Source organism: Somniosus microcephalus, chromosome 16 (genome assembly GCF_052327205.1).
Source record: "Somniosus microcephalus isolate GS21.2 chromosome 16, FLI_Smic_1.0, whole genome shotgun sequence".
NCBI classification, from domain to species: Eukaryota; Metazoa; Chordata; class Chondrichthyes; order Squaliformes; family Somniosidae; genus Somniosus; species Somniosus microcephalus.
In genome coordinates this window covers 101948876-101971048 of record NC_141002.1, presented here as the reverse complement: position 1 = coordinate 101971048, position 22173 = coordinate 101948876, and the positions used below count along the sequence as shown (strand labels likewise).

Here is a 22173-nt window from a genome sequence, read left to right as displayed (position 1 = left end):
AGGTGGAGCCATGGGCGGAGTCGGAGGTGGTCAGCCCAGGTATAACAGCGCGACAAGAGGCGACCTCGTATCGTGATACAACAGTGATAACGGTGATAACAATACAACAGTGATAACTATAGTGTAACGATAAAAGTGGTTTACCACATTCACCCCTTGTTTAGATTTGAGTCCGGCGGGGTGAAGTGTACTACCAGTTCTGGTATGTCAGTCTGTCCGGAGGCCTCGTAAGCCTCTCCGATCGTCGCAGCGGCGGTGCTGCATTATCCGGTGTTAGTGCTGGTGTCTGCGTGGTCGGCGAAGGCTCGTGGGGTTCCGGCATGCTGTCTACCTGGGCTGGAATTGGGGGGGTGGTGGGGGGGGGGTAAAGGTGGTGTCTCCGGAGTGCCCGAGGGTGCGAGGTCTCGTAAGGAGACAGTGTCCTCCCGCCCGTCTGGGTAAGCCACGTAGGCGTACTGGGGGTTGGCGTGCAGGAGGTTCACCCTCTCGACCAGGGGGTCTGTTTTATGGGCCCTCACGTGCTTTCGCAGCAAGACGGGCCCCGGAGTGGTTCCCGTAGTCGACTTCCTGGGGAAAACAAACATTCGTTCATGGGGGGTGGCGTTAACGGCAGTGCAAAGTAGTGACCGGATGGAGTGCAGCGCTGTCGGGAGGACTTCCTGCCAGCGGGAGGTTGGGAGGCCCTTAGACTTTAAGGCTAAGAGGACGGCCTTCCATACCGTCGCGTTCTCTCTTTCCACCTGGCCGTTCCCTCGGGGGTTGTAGCTGGTGGTCCTACTTGCTGCAATACCTCTCGCTAGTAGGAACTGACGGAGTTCCTCGCTCATGAAAGAGGAGCCCCGGTCACTATGTATATAGTTTGGGAACCCGAACAAGGCGAAGAGGTCGTTCAGGCATTTAATGACCGTGGTACTGGTCATGTCTGGGCAGGGGAAGGCAAAGGGGAAACGGGAGTACTCATCAACAATGTTGAGGAAGTACACATTACGGTCAGAGGACGGGAGGGGCCCCTTAAAGTCGATGCTCAGGCGCTCGAAGGGGCGGGTGGCCTTGATCAGGCTTGCTCTGTCCGGCCTAAAGAAGTGCGGTTTGCACTCGGCACAGGTCTGGCAGTTCCTGGTTATGGTCCTGACCTCCTCGATGGAGTAGGGCAGGTTGCGGGCCTTAATGAAGTGGTAAAGTCTGGTGACCCCGGGGTGGCAGAGGTCGTTGTGGAGGGTCTGAAGTCTATCACTTTGCGCGCTGGCGCATGTAATTCGTGACAGAGCATCGGGGGGTTCGTTCAGCTTACCTGGCCGGTACAAGATATCATAATCGTAGGTGGAGAGCTCGATTCTCCACCTCAAGATCTTGTCATTCTTGATTTTGCCCCTCAGCTTGTTATTAAACATAAAAGCGACCGAACGTTGGTCGGTAAGGAGGGTAAATCGTTTGCCTGCCAGGTAGTGCCTCCAGCGTCGTACCGCCTCCACAATCGCCTGGGCCTCCTTCTCGACCGACGAGTGTCGGATCTCAGGGCCCTGTAGGGTCCTTGAGAAGAAGGCCACCGGTCTCCCCTCCTGGTTAAGGGTGGCGGCTAGGGCGAAGTCGGATGCATCGCTCTCGACTTGGAAGGGGATGGACTCATCCACTGCGTGCATAGTGGCCTTGGCAATGTCTCCCTTAATGAGGGAGAAGGCTGCGCACGCTTCCTCCGTGAGGGGGAAGGATGTGGACTTCATGAGGGGTCTGGCTTTGTCCGCATAATTGGGCACCCATTGGGCATAGTAGGCGAAGAGCCCCAAGGTTCTCTTAAGTGCCTTAGGGCAGTGGGGGAGGGGTAGCTCCATGAGGGGGCGCATTCTTTCGGGGTCGGGGCCGATGAGTCCGTTCTCTACTACACAGCCAAGGATGGCAAGGCGCGAGGTGTTAAACACACATTTCTCCTTATTGTAGGTGAGGTTCAGCCGTTGGGCTGTACGGAGGAATTTCTCCAGATTCACGTCGTGGTCCTGCCGGTCGCGGCCGCAGATGGTGACGTTATCTAGGTAGGGGAATGTGGCCTGCAGTCCGTTCTGGTCAACCATCCGGTCCATCTCCCTTTGGAAGACCGAGACCCCGTTGGTGACACCGAACGGGACCCTAAGGAAGTGGTATAGGTGCCCATTCGCCTCGAAGGCGGTGTACTGGCGGTCCTCGGGGTGGATAGGGAGTTGGTGGTAGGCCGACTTAAGGTCGATGGTCGAGAATACGCGGTATTGTGCAATCTGATTGACCATGTCAGATATGCGGGGAAGGGGGTATGCGTCCAGCTGGGTGTATCTGTTTATGGTCTGGCTGTAGTCGATGACCAGGCGATTTTTATCGCCGGTCTTAACGACCACGACCTGGGCACGCCAGGGGCTGTTGCTCCCCTCGATGATTCCCTCCTTCAGGAGACGCTGCACCTCAGAGCTAATGAAAGCTCTGTCCCCAGCGCTGTACCGCCTGCTCTTGGTAGCGACGGGTTTGCAGTCGGGGGTGAGGTTAGCGAACAGGGAAGGTGGCGGCACCTTGAGGGTGGATAGGCTGCAGGTGTTACGCGGTGGGCGGTTTAACCTTCGCTGGTTGTCGACTGTGAGTGGGGGGAGGGGTCCACCGTATGCTAGGGTTACACTTTGGAGGTGGGATTGGAAGTCCAGCCCTAGTAGGACGGCAGCGCACAGCTGGGGGAGGACGAGTTTAAAATTTTTATACTCTGTACCCTTAACCGACAAGGTCACAGCACAGTAGCCGCTAATGTCCGTGGCGTGGGACCTCGATGCCATCGAGATTCGGTTGCGCGTTGGCAGGACAGGGAGGGAGTAGTGGCTCACCGTGTCTGGGTGGATGAAGCTCTCCGTGCTTCCGCTGTCGAACAGGCAGGTCGTGGCGTGGCCGTTTACTTTGATGTCCATCATCGACTTGGACAGGTGGTGTGGGCGGGCTTGATCCAGAGTGACGGAGGCTAGTGTGTAGGTAAGCGAGTCGTTGTCGTCTGCGGGCGAGGCGGTCGTCGGGTCCGGGGGCCCGGTGGCAGTCGGGCGTGGTGGGTAAAATGGCGTCTCCCACGAGGTAGGACAAAATGGCGGAGAAGATGGCTGCCCCCATAACTCACATGAGGCACTATTGGGGTCGGTTGCCTTGATCAAAGATGGCCGCCCCCATGACTCACGTGTGGGGATGCTGGCCTCAGTTGCCGTGAAAGAAGATGGCCGCCCCCACAGTTCGCATGAGGCACTGCTGGCCTCTGAAGATCTGCTCCTGCAGGCCTTGGAGAAGTGGCCTTTCTTCCTGCAGGTTGCGCAGGTAGAGTTCCTGGCTGGGCAGCGCGACCTCGGGTGCTTCTCCTGGCCGCAAAAGAAGCAGCCGGCGGCCCGATCGCAGGTGCCCGATGTCGGAGCCGGTACCGGGGGTGGCGGGCCCGGGACGCCGACGCTGAGGTAGGTCCCGGGGGCGGCGCTGCGAAGGGTATTGCGGTAGGGGTCGGGCCCGAGTCCCAGGGTCGCGAGCAGTACCTGGAAAACGCCTCCTGGTCCTGATGGGCCACCTCCAGGGAGAGAGCGAGGGCTTCAGCTTTGTCCAGGTCGAGGTCTTTAGCTTCAAGCAGTCTTTGCCGTGAGTAGTCGGACCGTAGGCCTTTCACAAAGGCATCGCGGATATTATCTTCCGTATTTTCAACAGCCGTCACCGCTTTAAAGTCACAGTTCCTGCCGAGTGCTCTTAGCGCCCGTAAAAATTCAGCTACAGACTCTCCTGGCTGTTGCGGGCGGGATCTTAGGAGGTGCCTGGTGTACATGTAATTTACCGGGCTGCGGTACTGCTGTTTCAGTAGGTTGATAGCGGCCTCGTATGTAGTCGTGTCCTGGATGAGTGCGTATACTCTCGGGCTCGCTTGGGCGTTCAGAAGTCTTAGTTTGGATCTCTGCGGGACGCCGGATTCTTCCAGGTAGGATTCGAAGCAGTCCAGCCAGTGTTTGAAGTTGAGGGCTGAGTTTGCTGCCTGTGGGTTTAGATCCAGGTACGGTGGTTTGAGGGCTTGCAGCCAAGCCGGCTGGTGTGGCTGGCGTAGCCCGGTGTCTGAAAGCTGCTGTGGCTGTGCTTCTGGGAGGGCTTCTGGCTGGCCAGTAGTAGACATCTTTAAAATTTAGTCAATAAAATTGATATACCTATCAATTCGTCCAATAAAAGGCGACGAGTTAGGAACGTAACTAAAGGTTTTTATTGACTAAATAACAGAGCCCACCCTCGTGGGTGATCGGGTCCAACAAGGAGGAATACCAGCCAGTCGACTACCTTTATACCTGGCAGGTAGGTGGAGCCATGGGCGGAGTCGGAGGTGGTCAGCCCAGGTATAACAGCGCGACAAGAGGCGACCTCGTATCGTGATACAACAGTGATAACGGTGATAACAATACAACAGTGATAACTATAGTGTAACGATAAAAGTGGTTTACCACAAGAGTTTCCTGTGCTTCATTGAGTGTAAAGTGCTTTGTGAAGTCCTGAGGTCATGAAAGGCGCTATATAAATGCAAGTCTTTCTTTTAGTGCCATGGGATCTTTAATGCCCATCTGAAGCACCAAAACACGGCTTTAAATGTTATCTTCACCATTAATTTTAAGATAAAAATCCCCAGATATATTACAAATGCTGCTCTGAACAGTTTCATATATAATACAGCCATGCTACTCTTCGCAAAGATGTGACACACCGTTTATTTACTTCAAATGCTCCTACAGTAGATTGAAGGCTACAGTGGCCGATTTCTTTGCTTCAAATCACAGACAACAGGGAAGGTTTGGCCGTCACACAGGGGTGACCAAAGCACTGCCTGTGAGCCACATGATATCCGGCAATGCGGCCTGGCAACTCGGAAAGTCCGGTCAGGGCAATCAGGCCCAGGCAATCCGGCTCAGGATATCCAAGGGGGTGATTGGATCAGGGCGCGCAGACATTTTTAGTTGTTATTTTTACAGATTCGTGAGGAAACTGGCCATGCTGTAATGGCACCCTCCTGCCAGTGATGGCACTGCAGCGCCTCCACTGTGGGGAGGATGTAATTACAGCGTGACGAGTTTACATATAAACGTGGATGTGGAAATTTCTAATGGGAAAGATGGCAGGAAGAGCACGCAGACTTAACACTTTTAATATGTATTTTCATGCCTGCTGCTGACCAATTTTCAACAAAGCCGGCAAGAGGTAAATTAAATTATCTGAGTTAGAAGCAATGGCTAATGGAACAAACCGTGCGTGCAATGCTGTTGCACAAACGGAGTCACATCCGCATGGTAATCCAGGAGATGTCTTTTTATTTAATTCTCAGTTCACATTCAGCAGGAAGGGCGTGCGAGGTTACTAATCCCACTCTCCTGCTCATGCTGCATTACGTTTTAATATTCCTCTTCATCAAGCAACAACCTAATTAACTTTTAAAAGCAACTTGTGGACTGGGAAGTGTTGGGTTGATTCAGCTATTGCTTTTTGTTTCTTCTTATCTTATTCCCTCGGTTATAAACCTCTCTTTATATCCCTTAGGTTACTGCTGTGGTTTTTTTTATATATTGTGAGCAGCATTTGATCTGCACTAAGCAGAGCATGCAAGCGTTGATCAGTCGAAGCGAGCTGTCCACCTGGGTCTCCTTTCAGGACGTGACCACATGATCTAGGATGAAACGTTAAAGCAAGTTTATCCATTTTGGCAATTCGGACGATTCCATGCTCGTCGAAAACAGCAGAGTTTTCTCCCAGTGTCCTGACTAACATGCCACTCTCAACTAACCATCAAAAAAATATACAAAAGCAAAATACTGCGGATGCTGGAAATCTGAAATAAAAACAGAAAATGCTGGAAATACTCAGCAGGTCAGGCAGCATCTGAGGAGAGAGAAACAGAGTTAACATTTCAGGTCGATGGCCTGATGATATTTCCAGCATTTTCTGTTTTTACATCAAAAAAATATAACAATTCAAAAGAAAGACTTGCATTTGCATAGCGCCTTTCACGACCACCAGACGTCCCAAAGTGCGTTACAGCCAATGAAGTACTTTTGAAGTGTAGTCACTGTTGTAATGTAAGAAAATTCAACTGGTCATTCACCTCAAATGCTGTGTGTGGGATCTTGCTGCACACAAAACAGCTGCTACATCTGTCTATATAACAGCGACTGGAATCCGAAGTAATTAATCGTCAAGCACTTTGGGATGTTTCCCAGAGAGGTGATAAGTGCCGTATGAACGCAAGTTTGTTCCTTTTTTCCCCCCCCAAGCTGGCAGTCAGTTCTGAATCGCCTCTCTTTCCACTAAATCAAGACCCGGGTTTTTCATCTTGAACGCTTTCCCTTCAAGCTGATTGCTGTCTGTTTCCGATTGACTTTTACGGATATTTAATAATCAGTGGCTGGTTTCCCTCCATGGCATCTGTAGCTCAGTCCAGTGTTGGTTTTTAAAGGCAGACTGGCTGCACCTTTTGTTTTGCAAGCACAGGAGCTGCTTCTTCTTCCGTATGGTAGTAGCAAAACAAATCAAATGTCAATATCTAAGTTGGATATCCAGGTCAAAGCTTCCTGTGTAACAGCATGGGATATCTTGTAAGCTGCCTGCGAATTTCCTCTGAGGGCAGTGCTCCATGATGTGCTCCAGGGTCTGATTAGGAGCTCTAAAGTCACATGATGGAGATGCTTTAATCTTCCATCTATGGACCATGACTGGTTCTGAGGCGGTTGATGGTTGTCCACGGTTTGCGAGGAAGGCTTGATCCTTCAGGTTGTACTGTGGGGTCCTCTATAAGGAATCCATTCCGTATGTCGCAGTTCTTCCAAGCATTTCGCCATCGGCCATCAAGGCTGAGGGGAGATCGCTGAAGGGCTTCGGCGACGGTCCAAAATGGCCTTCTAGATTTGAGACGGGTTGGGGGTAGGTTGTTCAAGTCGGCCTGGATCGGCCTGTCTTTGCTGGTGTAGCGGTTGTATTCTCTGGAGACTGCATATTCGCGGCGTAGGTGTGGTGGTGCGATGTTTGCAAGCACGGGCAGCCAAGGTGTTGGTGTCGATAAAAGCGTACCGGTGATAATTCTCAAAGTAGAATTCAGCTGGATATCACGGATTTGACATGCGGACTCGATAGCCATGCCAGAGAGCAGTACTCCGCTGTAGAGTACACCGGGGCGAGTGTTGCCGTACGGAGGGTTTGAGCGTCTGTTCCCCATGTGGATCCGGCCAGTTCCTGGATCAAGTTGACCCTACTCTTTAGTTTCTTCCCAAGATTCTGGAGATGTTGTCAAAATGACAGGATGCGATCAAGCGTGACTCCTAAATAGGAGTTTTTTTTGGAATGGTTTACCTCTGCGCCGCAAAAGGAGACTTTCAAAGCTTGGTTTACTTGATGGATGTTGAGGTGAAATGTCGAGGTGACGGTCTTTTGCGGGTTTGACCAAAGTTGCCATCGGCGGAAGTAGGCCTCCATCCTCAGTAAATCACTGGTCAGGGTCTCTTCGGTGATGGACAGATTCATGTTTTGCATGGCCAAGGCAATGTCATCAGCGTATACGAACTTGCGGGACTCTATTTTGGGTAGGTCACTGGTGTAAACATTGAATAACATGAGTGCCAGGACAGAACCCAGCACGGGAGCATCTTGTACTCACTCTCAAAACAAAATTTAGCAATCAATGGGGACATCACTGTGTGGCTGTTCATGGTTCCAACACCATCATCAAGTTTGCGGATGATACCACGGTGGTAGGCCAGATCACCAACAACGATGAGTCAGCCTACAGGGAGGAGGTCCAGCATCTCGTGAAGTGGTGCGCTGATAAAAACCTGGCCCTTAACATCAAGAAAACCAAGGAAATCATTGTGGACTTCAGGAAGTCTAAAGGCGGAAGTCACACCCCCATCCACATCCATGGGGCTGTGGTGGAAAGGGTGGACAGCTTTAAGTTCCTCGGAGTCCACATCACGGAAGACCTCTCCTGGTCCCTCAATACCTCCTCTTTGGTGAAGAAGGCCCAACAGCGCCTATATTTCCTAAGGAGGCTGAAGGGATGTAACCTGTCACCCCTGATCCTCTCTAACTTTTACCGCTGCACAATAGAGAGCATCCTGACGAACTGTATCACAGTATGGTATGGCAGCTGTAGCTCCTATGACCAGAAAGCCCTGCAGCGGGTAGTCAAAACTGCCCAACGCATTACCGGCACCCGGCTACCGACCATAGAGAACATCTACCAGAAACGCTGTTTACGGAGGTCACTGACCATCATCAAAGACCCTACCCACCCCAGCCACAGTCTGTTCGCCCCCCTGCCATCTGGGAGACGCTACAGATGCATTCGCACCCGAACGACCAGATTTAGGAACAGCTTCTTTCCCAGGGCTGTCATCCTACTGAACTCCACAAATAAACTCTAAAGCCTGCACATCTGCCAATGCACTTTACTATGGTTATGTTTATGTTAATGTATTACAAGCCAAATGAATGTTGAATGTTTAAATGTCTTAATCTAAATGTACACTCTCGGGAGCCGCAAGCCTACATTTCGTTGTACTGCACTTGTGCACAAACAATGACAATAAAGTTGATTATTATTATATAGATTAGAACTGGTAACAGAGACACAAAGCAATGGGAGAAAGAGCTATATATAAAAAAAAAACAATCAACAAGGAAGAAAGCTGTAGACTGCAGGAAGATATCAATGGACTGGTCAGGTGGGCAGAAAAGTAGCAAATGGAATTCAATCTGGAGAAGTGTGAGGTAATGCATTTGAGGAGAGCTAACAAGGCAAGGGAATACACAATAAATGGTAGGATACTGAGAAGTGTAGAGGTACAGAGAGACCTTGGAGCGCATGTCCACAGATCCCTGAAGGTAGCAAGACAGGTAGATAAGGTGGTTAAGAAGGCATGCGGAATACATGCCTTTATTAGCCGAGGCATAGAATATAAGAGCAGGGAGGTTATGCTCGAAATGTATAAGACACGAGTTAGGCTACAGCTAGAGTACTGGTCACCACATTAAAGGAAAGATGTGATTGCACTAGAGAGGGTAGAGAGTCGATTTACTTGGATGTTGCCAAGACTGGAGAATTTTAGCTATGAGGAAAGATTGGAGAGGCTGGGGTTGTTTTCTTTGGAACAGAGAAGGCTGAGGGGAGACTTAATGAGGTGTATAAAATTATGAGGGGCCTAAATAGAGTGGATAGGAAGGACCTATTTTCCTTAGCAGAGGCCAATAACCAGGGGGCATAGATTTAAAGTAATTGGTAGAAGGATTAGAGGGGAATTGAAGAGAAATTCTTTCACCCAGAGGGTGGTGGGGGTCTGAAACTCATTGCCTGAAAGGGTGGTAGAGCAGAAACCCTCACCACATTTAAAAAGTCTTTGGATATGCACTTGAAGTGCCGTAACCTAAAAGGCTACGGACCAAGAGCTAAAAAGTAGGATTTGGCTGGTTAGCTCTTTTTCGGCTGGTGCAGAAACAATGGGTCGAATGGCCTCCTTCTCGGCCGTAAATTTCCATGATTCTATGAACTATCGATCTATCCTTTAGTCTTCCTTCTTTGGTAGCCAGAGGACACAGATATAAGATATTTGGCAAAGAACCAGAGGGGGAGAGGAGAACTTTTATTACGTAGTGAGTTATGATGATCTGGAATGCACTGCCTGAAAGGTGGAAGCAGATTCAATAATAACTTTCAAAAGGGAATTGGATGGAAAAAATTGCAGGTTTATGGGGAAAGAGCAGGGGATTGGGACTAATTGGAGAGCTCTTTCAAAGAGCCGGCACAGGCACAATGGGCTGAATGGCCTACTTCTGCGATGTATGATTCGATGATTCTTGCCTTTTCTCTTCAGACTATTATTTGCATTTAATTCTACTGTCTAGACTGATTACATCGGAGCATAGTAACACTGGATAGGTGGCACTTACAGACTGAAACATCATACAGGCGTTACATCTCAGTCAGATCATTGGATGAGGTGTTACAGGAAACCCTTTTTTATCCGGCACCGACGGGACCGGCGTCGAAGACATACTTGCTCTCGAGTCAGTACAAAGAAGGTTCACTCGGTTAATCCCGGGGATGAGGGGGTAGTCATATGAGGAGAGGTTGAGTAGATTGGGACTCTACTCATTGGAGTTCAGAAGAATGAGAGGCGATCTTATTGAAACATATAAGATTGTGAGGGGGCTTGATCGGGTGGATGCGGTGAGGATGTTCCCAATGATGGGTGAAACTAGAACTAGGGGGCATAATCTTAAAATAAGGGGCTGCTCTTTCAAAACTGAGATGAGGAGAAACTTCTTCACTCAGAGGGTGGTAGGTTTGTGGAATTTGCTGCCCCAGAAAGCTGTGGAAGCTACATCATTAAATAAATTTAAAACAGAAATAGATAGTTACCTAGAAGTAAAGGGAATTAAGGGTTACGGGGAGCGGGCAGGAAATTGGACATGAGTCTAGGTTCGGAATGGTCATGGCCCTGTGGGTAGTGGAGTGGGCCCAGGGGCCGTGTAGCCTTGTTCTGCTCCTACTGTGTTCTAATTCTGTGTTAGATTTCAGGAGATGGTTTTATTCCTGTTCCTGGCTGGGGTGGAGATCGCCTTTACAGAAGGTAAGTACTGTAAAAAATATAGGGACAGTGATCTCCTGGAAGAATTTCGATCGCCTAGATGGGTCGGAGAGGAATTTCCCAGATTTTTTTCTCCCAAATTGGCCATTGGGTCTTTATCTGGTTTTTCGCCTCTCCCGGGAGATCACATGGGTTCGGGTGGGATGCAGAGTGATAGAAGATTTGAGGTTAGGATCAGATCAGCCATGATCTTATTGAATGGTGGAGCAGGCTCGAGGGGCCGATTGGCCTACTCCTGCTCCTATTTCTTATGTTCTTATGTGCCGGTTGATCAAAAAGTCCAGATTACAGAGAGGTATACTTACTAAGGTACGAGAGCCCCGTACACGGCCACAGATCCAGGCGTCCCTGTTGCATGGCAACAGGTGCAGGAACCCCGGTTACACGGCCACAGATCCAGGCGTCCCTGCTGCATGGCAACAGGTGCAGGAACCCCGGTTACACGGCCACCGATCCAGGCGTCCCTGCTGCATGGCAACAGGTGCAGGAACCCCGGTTACACGGCCACCGATCCAGGCGTCCCTGCTGCATGGCAACAGGTGCAGGAACCCCGGTTACACGGCCACCGATCCAGGCGTCCCTGTTGCATGGCAACAGGTGCAGGAACCCCGGTTACACGGCCACAGATCCAGAAACCCCGGTTACACGGCCACTAATATGAAGTAAAACTTACCTGAACCTACTCCTGAATTTTGCCGGTTAAGAGAGATTTCCGGTTATTTAGGTGCCGGTAAAAAGAGAGTTTCCTGTACAATTTAACAATTGTTCTGTTCACACATTACACCTTTTCATTAAGCAAAAGCTGTGTGGATTACCATTAGTTAACATTCCCCTATGGTGTCAGCCTTGGCTCGGTGGGTAGTAGCACTCTCGCTCCTGAGCAAGAAGGGCGTGGGTTCAAGTCCCCAGTCCAGAGACGTGAGCGCACAATCTAGACTGATACACGAGTGCGGTATCGAGTAGCCGCCCTGCGAATGAGACATTAAACCGAAGCCCGGTCTGCCTGCTCTGCTGGACGTAAAAGGTTCCCCGGTGCGATTTGAAAAGGAGCAGGAGAGTTCTCCCAGTGTCCTGGTCAACATTCCTCCCTTAACCAACACGCCAAAAAAAATTCACTCATCATTCAAGGGGAAGCTAGGTAAGTACATAAAGGAAAAAGGAATAAAATACGTTGACAGGGTGAGATGAAGTATGGTGGGAGGAGGCTCGTGTGGAGCATAAACACCAGCACAGGCCAGTTGGGCCGAATGGCCTGTTTCTGTGCTGTAGATTCTATGTAACTGATTTGCTCTTTGTGGGATCTCCCTGTGCAAATTGGCTGTAACATTTGCCCACCGAACAACAATGAATGCACTTTAAAAGTCATTCATTGGCTATGAAATGCTTTGGGATGTGAGGAATTGATAAGGTGCTATATAAATTCAAATTCTCTCTCTAACCATAAGCTGGCACAGTCCAAACGACTGATGATCACTGTTCCATAACTGACCTGCAAGTGGCCACCACAGTGAAAGGGAAGTAAGGAGTTGAGCAATATCAAGTTTTACTCCACGGAGATTGTATTGTGGGACCTCTTGCTTTTTTCTTTTAAAACTATGGGACTCCAACCATTTGCACAGTGTAAAGCCGACAAAGTTCACCTAAGACAGTGGACTGCGAGAGGCATGCAGCACATGCATCAATCACCACACCGATCTGAATATCTAATAAATGGACCAGCAATTCACCTGCAGCAAACCATATTTGACTTCGACATCGTAAAGCTTGTGTCCTTTAATTTCCACAGGCACAGGAGAAGGTAGGTGGTCGTAGCAACCAAGGACGTTGGCTAAACTTGCAAAGACGGGCTCCGTGCAAAAGGCTAAACAGTCTCTGTAAAGAACAGTTAGACGGTTTATCCACAAAGATATATCAGTTTAATAAACAAGTTAACCTTCACCGATGGTCATGAAAAGTAAGCAATACATGTATCGGAAGCCCGTTACCTGGACTCCTCCAACGGATGTTGCACAGTTAGCAGGCGTGGGTGTCTCAGTCTGGTTAACTGCTGCACGCCTTTTTTGAGTGAATCAATAATGTGGTCCTTGTCAAATTTTTGGTACTTCTCAACTAGCTTTTTGTCAAAAACAAATACAGCCACTTCCTGAAACAAGAAAAAAAGAGATGAATAAGCCTCGATCGACGTTAAAGAGTTGAAATACTACAGCATCTTTCTGTGCTGCAAGATTGATTCTATGAGCACATCTTGGTGTTCTGAATTGAGATTTATCCCCCTACAACCCTCCGAGATCTTGGCGCTCATCCAATTTCGGATCCTTGCACATCCACGATTTCCTTCGCTCCACCATTGGCGGCTATGCCTTCAACTGATGGGGCCCTAAGCTCTGGAATGCCACAACAACAACAACATTTAATTATATAGCGCCTTTAACGCAGTAAAACGTTCCAAGGCTCTTCACAGGAGTGTTATAAGACAAAAAATGACACCGAGCCACATAAGAAGAAATTAGAGCAGATGACCAAAAGCTTGGTCAAAGAGGTAAGTTTTAAGGAGCATCTTAAAGGAGGAAACAGAGGTAGAGAGGGGGAAAGGTTTAGGGAGGGAATTCCAGAACTTAGGGCCCAGGCAAAAGAAGGCACGGCCACCAATGGTTGACCAATTATAATCAGGGATGCTCAAGAGGGCAGAATCTGAGGAGCACAGATATCTTGGGGGGCTGAAGGGGATTACAGTGATAGGGAGGGGGCGTGGCCATGGAGGAATTTGAAAACAAGGATGAGAATTTTGAAACTGAGGCGTTGCTCAACCAGGAGCCAATGAAGGTCAGCGAGCACAGAGGTGATGGGCGAATGGGACTTGGTGCAAGTTAGGACACGGGCAGCCGAGTTTTGGATGACCTTAAGTTTACATAGGGTGGAATGTGGGAGGCCAGCCAGGAGTGCGTTGGAATAGTCAAGTCTAGAGGTAACAAAGGCATGGATGAGGGTTTCAGCAGCAGATGAGCTAAGGCAGGGGTCGAGACGGGCGAAGTTATGCAAGTGGAATTAGGCGGTCTTAGTTATGCCTCAGATATGTGGTCAGAACCTAAACCTCTCTCTCCTCCTTTAAGACGCTCCTTAAAACCTACCTCTTTGACCAAGCCTTTGGTCACATGCCTTGCTATCTGCCATTACGTGGCTCGGTGTCAAATTTTGTCTGATAACGCTCCCGTGAAGCACCTTGGGACATTTTACTACATTAAAGGCACTAGATACAAGTTGTTGTAGCCGTGAGGAAGAGTTTGAAACTGCATGCTTCTCATCATTTTGTTCAGCAGCGACTTCAGAAGTAGACTCTCAGCGACAGCATTGCTACTGGGTGGTTTAGAGATCTTTTGATGTGCTAATATGTGACAGGAAATCTTGGGACCTAAACCATCAGTCATGTTATAACCAGGGTAGCAATGTAACAACAATGAACCAATACCACAAGGCAACGATTTTTCCTTTTGTGTGCTGAAGGTGGTCATGCTTAGAGCACGACTAATGAGGACATCCTCTGAGGCACTAATTAATTCCCACGGGCTCTGCTTAATGCAGATGATTAAATTCCCAACGGGGAGTCCCAATTAACCAGTTTTAATTCTGAAGATCTTGAAAACAGAAACAAAACGAACAGCGTGACCCATGCACACAATAACCTCCGTCCCAACCCCCCAGATAGGCAGAGAGAAAAGGTTAGAACTTCACTAAAAGAGATAGTCAGGGAAGGATGAACACAACTAAAAGCAACTGTAACCTAAAAGCACACAATTTTAAGGGCACTGAATATAAAAGCAAGGCTTATATTCGCTAGAGTTTAGAAGAATGAGAGGGGATCTCATTGAAACTTATAAAATTCTAACAGGACTGGACAGACTAGATGCAGGAAGGATGTTCCCGATGGTCGGGAATCCAGAACCAGGGGTCACAGTCTAAGGATAAAGGGTATGCCATTTAGGACAGAGATGAGGAGGAATTTCTTCACCCAGAGAGTGGTGAACCTGTGGAATTCTCTACCACAGAGGGCAGTAGAGGCCAATTCATTAAATATATTCAAGAAGGAGTTAGATATATTTCTTAAGGCTAAAGGGATCAAGGGATATGGGGAGAAAGCAGGGACAGGGTACTGAATTTGGATGATCAGCCATGATCTCATTGAATGGCGGAGCAGGCTCGAGGGGCCGAATGGCCGACTCCTGCTCCTATCTTCCATGTTTCTATGAATGGCGGAGCAGGCTCGAGGGGCTGAATGGCCTACTCCTGCTCCTATCTTCTATGTTTCTATGGTTCTATTTGAGACTTGGCAAATTGATAACAAGAGGCACCAAACTGAGGTTTATCAAAAAGGGGGAAGTTCGAAGATTTTTTGCATACAAGAGGGTTATTAGAAATGGAATGCTTTACCACAAGTGCCTGTCGAGGCAGAGACTATAGCATCATTTAAAAAGGTATTGGATAAATATTTGAAAAAAGACTTGTATTCCTATAGCGCCTTTCATGACCTCAGGAAGTCTCAAAGCACTTCACAGCCAATGGAGTGCTTTTGAAGTGCAGTCGCTGTTGTAAACGCGGCAGCAAATTTGCACACGGCAAGCTCCCACAAACAGCAATGTGATAACGACCAGATAAACTGGCTTTTTGGTGTCGATTGTGGGGTAAATATTGGTCAGGACACCAGGGAGAACTCCCCTGCTCTTCTTCAAAATAGTGCCATGGGATCTTTTACGTCCACTTGAAAGGGCAGACGGGGCCTCGGTGCCGTCTTAAAGAGTCCAATCCCTTTACTTTGGCCTTGGTAAGATCTTTAAAGTTCAATTAATTGCTGGAATGCTTACCCAGAGCATCTTCCAGCAACAAGGTTTACTCTTGGGTAGTTTTTTTTTGTTAATGAATATATCGGAAGACACAGCATCGTGGTTATGAAGCAAATTGGCTGCTGCATTAACTACATTACAACAGTGACTACACTTCAAAAGTACTTCATTGGCTGTAAAGCGCTTTGGGAGGTCCTGAGGCTGTGATAGGTGCTGGAGAAATGCAAGTCTGTCTTTTTTTTTTAGCCTTACCAAGGCCTTCAAGTGCTTCAGCTGAACAATTAGTCCCATAAACTCACGTTATATTGGCAAGCTTACATTTTTTCAACAGTTCTGTTGTGGAATGGTCATGTCAAAAGGAAGCTTTTTCAATCTACAGGAAACTTTGGTTTATCTGGAGGTTGTATGTCCGGAATACTTGATCTAACGGCAAAATTCAGGAGCCGTTTTCTATAAGTTTTTTTAGTTCTCGTTGCTTTTTTTTCCCCAGTCAGGCACTGCAAGGTCTGTAGCTATAGCAACAGCTTCAGCTAGAGACGCTTGCAGCTGCAGCCGACTCTTTAGAAGCTGTTGCTAAGCAACAGTGTTTGTTGTCAGATACGGAGATGAAAATCTCCGTATGCTTCAACATTAACTTTGTATGTCCGGCAGTTTTGATAGATCGGCAACACGCCGGTCCCGTTGGTGCCGGATATCACAAAGTTTCCTGTAGCTTGAACATACCCTAGCTCTGTGAGTGAGCAAGATTAACTACGTTAAGCCTCGCTGCCATACTTTGCAGAAAGACAATTAATTACCCACTCAACAACAAATTTAAAAATCATTTTCAGACGCGCTGGGGCTGCTCCTAATTTTGTGCGATAGTGTGAAACAGGCGACTGTGAGTTGGCAGCCTGTTTCACATCTCTCCCCATTTTTATTTCCATTTGAAGTTACTGAGATGTTAAGCGGGCTGCCGACTGACTCACCATCGCCCGTTTTACACTAGCGTGCAAAGTCGAGGTCTACCTCAGTGACTCTTAAGCCAATGGAGACTGACTTCATTTGCACCACAGCAAAACAGAAGTTTCCTTTCATTAAAGAAATTATCCAGCTCGGTTTGACACCTCATTCAGCTAAAAAATTTAAATTCCAGTTTGAAGAAAACGTTACAAAAAATGTTACCTGCTTGGTCGACTTCTTTACGCCATGAAAGACCTTCCAGGCCATTCCTGGCCCACCACTAGCTACGTGGCGTCCAACTTCGAACTCCCTTGTAACAGGGTTTCCCATCACTGCACTGGTAACATCCGCGGTTACCTTGGTAACAGTGCTCTTCAGTTTATGAAGCATCGACTCCATGGTTTCAGATGTACGGGTTACCTGCAGCAAGAGGTGGGGGGGGAAGAACAGGCAATCAGCAAAAGAAAAATAACCTCCACATTTTTTCCTTAGTTCGAGGGCTGTGGTTGCCACCGGCATTGCTGCATTTAATGCCATTACCTGGCTGCTCCGAGAAGGGTCTGGTGAACTTCCTTCAGGGATTGTTTTACAACTCAGTGACTTGTTCGGCTGCGTAGTCGGCCAGACCAGGTACCGGTGGCAAGTTCCCTTCCCTGAAGGCAATTAATCCCCCAAGTTGGGTTTTTGCGATAATCTGGCAGCTTTCATAGAATCTTAAGAGCACAGGGGCCCATCATGCCTGTGCCCTCTCTTTGAAAGAGCTATCCAATTAGGCCCACTACCCTGCCCTTTCCCCAGAGCCCTGAAAATCTCTCATTTAATATTCCCTTTTGGAAGTTACTCTTGAATCTGTTTCCACCGCCCTTCAGGCAGTTGTCATTCCCTTCTGGTGCCAGCCTACAGATTACTAGATTTATTGAATTCAGTTTCACAGCTTGCCCTGGTGAGATTTGGACTCGCCACCCCTTGGATTTCGAGGCCAGTACCACAGCCACTACAACACTGTGCCCTGGGATTATTCATTCGCTCAAAAGGGTCCTGTCTGACGACTAAAAAAAAAATAATCTATACTGTTTTTACTTATTTCTGCTTTAAATTTGAAATTCAATATAATTAAAGGTAACACTGCAACAACAACAAAATCAAACAAGTATCACTTTTTAGGAATCCAGAACATTTATTCGGACAGACTTTTTTACTTAAAGGTGATATAAATTCCGAGTTGGTTTGACTATTTGAGTTATTGGCCTTTTTAAATAAAAAGCATTGGCTGAAATTTTAATCGCGCTACCATTGGCGGCCGTGCCTTCAGCCGCCTAGGCCCCAGGCTCTGGAATTCCCCCCCAAACCTCTCCACACCTCTCTCCCCCTTCGAGACCCTCCTTAAAACCTACCTCTTTGACCGAGCTTTTGGTCACCTGTCCTAACATCTCATGTAGCGTTGTGTCAAATTTTGTTCGATTAAGATCTTGTGAAGCGCCTCGAGACGTTTTACTACGTTAAAGGCGCTGTATAAATGCAAGTTGCAACATTCATTCCCATTCAGAGCATAATGACTGTGATAAAAATGATAACTTCTGGGAAGTTATGTCATCACTTCCTGTGAACTATGAACTGTGTACATACCGCACTTCCTGTCATGTCACTTCCTGTTGGACTGGTATAAATACTGGTCTGTTCAGTATTATAAGAGGCTTCTACCAGAGGCATGGTAAAGACCTCTCTTGTGTATATAGTGTGTTTATAAGTTACTTAAAGCTTACTTTAAAGTTACTTGATGGTAAGTCTCCTTTTTCTTACATCAATTTAAGTAACTTAAATTTACACTGACAAATACTAGACCTTCAGACAAACTCGGAAGTTAAGGATCCAGGGAACCACCCATCATGGAGAAAATCCTTAGACCTATTCGTCTGGACTTGGACCCGAATACACCAGCAGCTGGCAGGGTATGGAAGCATTGGTATCGTACTTTTGAGAATTTTCTGGATGAATGTAAAGTGGATGCTCCTGCTAAATTGAAGATACTTGTCAATTATGTGACCCCAAAAGTGTTCGAATATGTTGATGACTGGGATAATTACGAAGAGGTGATTCGGGCACTTAAGAAACTGTATGCGAAGACCCCAAATGAGGTCTATGCTAGACATCTACTGGCCACAGCCCGACAAGGGCCAGGGGAATCAATTGACGAATTCCTGCAAGAACTTCGCAGGCTCAGCGTAGATTGTAACTTTCAGGCAGCCTCAGCTGAGCTGTACCGCCAAGAAATGATTCGTGATGCTTTCATCTGCGGGATTGCCTCTCCATTTATACGCCAGCGTCTACTAGAAAGTAAAACACTTGAGCTACAAAAAGCTTTTGACCTAGCTTGTTCACTGGATTTGGCAAAGAGAAATGCAGACCTCTATCAGCTGCCCAGATCTCGATCTGCTGCTGTAGCTGCAACCAGACAATTCAAGCGGTCTCCGGTGAACCCTATCATGGGGGAATCTAATTCTGATAATTCTGATGAAGAAGAGGAGGACGACCCCACTTTAGCAGCCTCCTGGCAATCTAGGAAGGAATGCTGCTTTTGTGGAGATGCTTTTCACCCTAGGAAAACCTGCTCGCAATGCAATCTGCAGTTATTGTGGGGAAAAAAGGACACTTTGCTAAAGTTTGCCTATCCAGGGCCTCTACGAGGGCCAATCCAGCTAAGGCCTACCGAACTGCCCCAATTAGGGCCTATCAAGATGCTCCAGCTAGGACCTATCAAGCTTCCTCTCGAGCTCTCTCCCGAAGAAGCACACCGAGAGTTTTAGCCACTCTCTGTGCAACGACACCAATTACAGCTGCTTGCCCACAGAACCTGTCTCATGCAGCCACAAAAATTTCAATTAAAGGGCATCCCTTAGATGCCTTAATTGACTCAGGAAGTACTGATAGTTTCATTAAGGAACAGATTGTTGCGAAATTGAAACTACATGTCTTCCCATCGGACCAGGCAATTGCGATGGCCCAGTCATCACTTAATACCAGAATCTCCGGCTTTTCTGTTGTTGATATGACACTTCATGGCCGTATGTATCCCTCCACCTGACTTTCGGTGCTCAAGGACTTGTGTAGTGATCTCCTCTTAGGGCTGGACTTCCAAAAACAGCATAAGAAACTCACCATTGAGTTTGGTGGATCCAAACCCGGACTTACTATTTCTAATATACCGTCTAAATTACCATTTTGTGCATTATCAGCAGCTTCACTTGATGAACCCTCATTATTTGCCAGTATTCCGCCTCAATGCCAACCGATAATAACGAAATCGCGGCGCTTTAATCAGGAAGACCAATCTTTTATTGCGGCTGAAATCTCTCGACTTCTAGCAGAGGATATCATTGAACCATGTTCGTCGCCCTGGCGGGCTCAAGTCGTCATTGTCAAGAACCCTCTAAAACCTCACAAACAGCGACTATGCATCGATTATTTGCAAACCATCAATCAATATACTGACTTGGACGCCTACCCATTGCCACGCATTGATGATATGGTTAATAAACTGGCCGAATACAAAGTGTTCTCAACTTACGATTTAAAAAGTGCCTATCATCAGTTACCCTTGAAGGTCTCAGATAAGCAGTACACAGCCTTTGAGGCTAATGGACGGCTGTACCAATTTCGTCGCCTCCCATTCGGGGTTACTAATGGAGTGGCTGTCTTTCAACGGGCAATGGATGGCCTGGTTAAGCAGGAAAACCTAAGGGGCACTTTTCCCTATCTTGATAACATTACCATTGCAGGTCACGATCAACAGGAACACGACTCCAACCTCCAAAAATTTCGGGATGCCCTCCATCGCCGTAATTTGACCCTGAATGAATCCAAATCTGTTGAGTCGCAACCGACCATCAACATCCTTGGCTACTGCGTAGGCAATGGTATCATTAAGCCAGACCCAGAAAGACTTCGCCCGCTCCAAGAGCTCCCGTCACCTAAGAATCCGGCTTCTTTACGTCGGGCTCTCGGTCTGTTTGCATACTACGCTAAATGGATTCCTCATTTTTCGGACAAAATCCAACCCTTGCTGCATGCTAGATCATTTCCACTGGGAACAGCGGCTGTTGCAGCCTTTAACCTTCTCAAAAAACAGTTGGAGAAAGCGGCTCTTCACTCCATTGATGAGAATCTCCCTTTCGTGGTTGAATGTGATGCCTCGGAGGTGGCGATCTCGGCTACTCTGAATCAGGAAGGTCGTCCTGTAGCATTTATGTCCAGGACCTTACAAGGTGCCGAGCTACATTATCCTCTGGTTGAGAAAGAAGCCACAGCCATCATAGAGGCAGTACGGAAGTGGAACCATTTTCTAGCTCGCCAGCACGTTACATTGATCACGGACCAACGATCAGTCGCCTTCATGCTCGATAATCGAACGAACCAAAATTAAGAATAATAAAATACAACTTTGGAGGATGGAACTGGCCTCTTTTGGTTATACCATTCTCTATCGGCCTGGCAAGGAGAATGTGGTCCCGGACACCCTCACACGGGCATTCTGCTCCACTATGTCATCCTCCACTCTCATGGATGTCCACAATGGTTTGTGTCATCCTGGCGTTACGCGCATGCTACATTTCGTACGATCACGGAATCTCCCTTTTTCCACTGGAGATGTAAAGAAAATATGCTCAGAATGCCGGCTTTGTGCGGAATTAAAACCTCAGTTCTTCCGCCCCTCAGATGGTATACTCATACATGCAACCCAACCGATGCAACGACTTAGCATCGATTTTAAGGGCCCAGTGCCCTCTTCAACTCGGAACACATATTTGCTCACCATGATCGACGAATATTCACGTTTTCCTTCCCCTGCTCCAATATGCTGGCGTCCACAGTAATCTGCTGCCTTGAGCAGGTATTTTCTCTCTGTGGCATGCCGGCTTATATTCACTCCGATCGGGGTCCATCCTTTATGTCAAGGGAACTCGAGGACTACCTCTCAGAACGGGGAATTGCTACAAGCAAAACAACACCATACCATCCCATCGGAAATGGGCAGGTAGAGAGGTATAACGGTATCATCTGGAATTCCGTACGTCTCGCTTTAAGATCTCGGGGCCTACCAGACCAGCAATGGGAAACAGTGCTTCCGGATGCATTGCACTCTATACGGTCCCTGCTTTCTACAGCCACAAATACTACACCTCATGAGCGGTTCTTTGGATTCCAGCGTCGCTCATCTCATGGGACATCACTCCTGTCATGGCTAACTACTCCTGGACCTGTATTACTCCGAAGATACGTTCGGACGTCTAAAAATGACCCTCTTGTAGATGAGGTCGAACTAACCGATGCCAACCCCACCTATGCAAACATACGATATTCCGACGGCCGAGAATCTACCGTATCATTACGGGATCTGGCTCCCTGCCCACCAGGACCTAGTGGGACATCGGGTGATGGCATTTCACCAGGAAACTCTTGGGACCTATCGGGTACCCCTCTCCAGGATCCTGATCGGACACCAACTAGCTTGGTGCCGGTAGAACCCCGTGCTCAAGGTTGCGACCCTCCCAGTACCGCGCATGAAAGTACTGATCCGCCACAGACCAGCTCTGCACCTCCCTCTGAACAGAGGCAGTCCGAATTTGAACCTATTGGGGCTCGTACTCCAAGCCATGATCTCCCCGACTCTTCACAGGGCAATCCAGGCCACACCGACTCTGACCAATGGCCAACCGCATGTAAGCGGACCAGCGACCCTCTACGACGGGAATCCAAACGGGTGC

The 22173-nt window shown here is 48.0% G+C and overlaps 1 protein-coding gene across 3 annotated transcripts in view; it reads right to left on the bottom strand.

Annotated features, from left to right (window-relative positions):
* Nucleotides 1-22173, bottom strand: part of scyl2 (SCY1 like pseudokinase 2) — a 93524-nt gene that overhangs the window by 54652 nt on the left and 16699 nt on the right. For 2 of the 3 annotated variants that reach the window (XM_086009592.1, XM_086009591.1), the window contains exons 2-4: nt 16634-16831; nt 12620-12777; nt 12362-12506 (exon numbers count right to left, since the gene is read on the bottom strand). In XM_086009592.1, the coding sequence (XP_085865718.1) occupies nt 12362-12506; nt 12620-12777; nt 16634-16810 (480 nt within the window). In that variant the 5' untranslated portion in view covers nt 16811-16831. Of the gene's footprint in view, nt 1-12361; nt 12507-12619; nt 12778-16633; nt 16832-16951; nt 17717-22173 lie in introns of those variants that run through there. The other variant, XM_086009593.1, reaches the window with a different exon arrangement.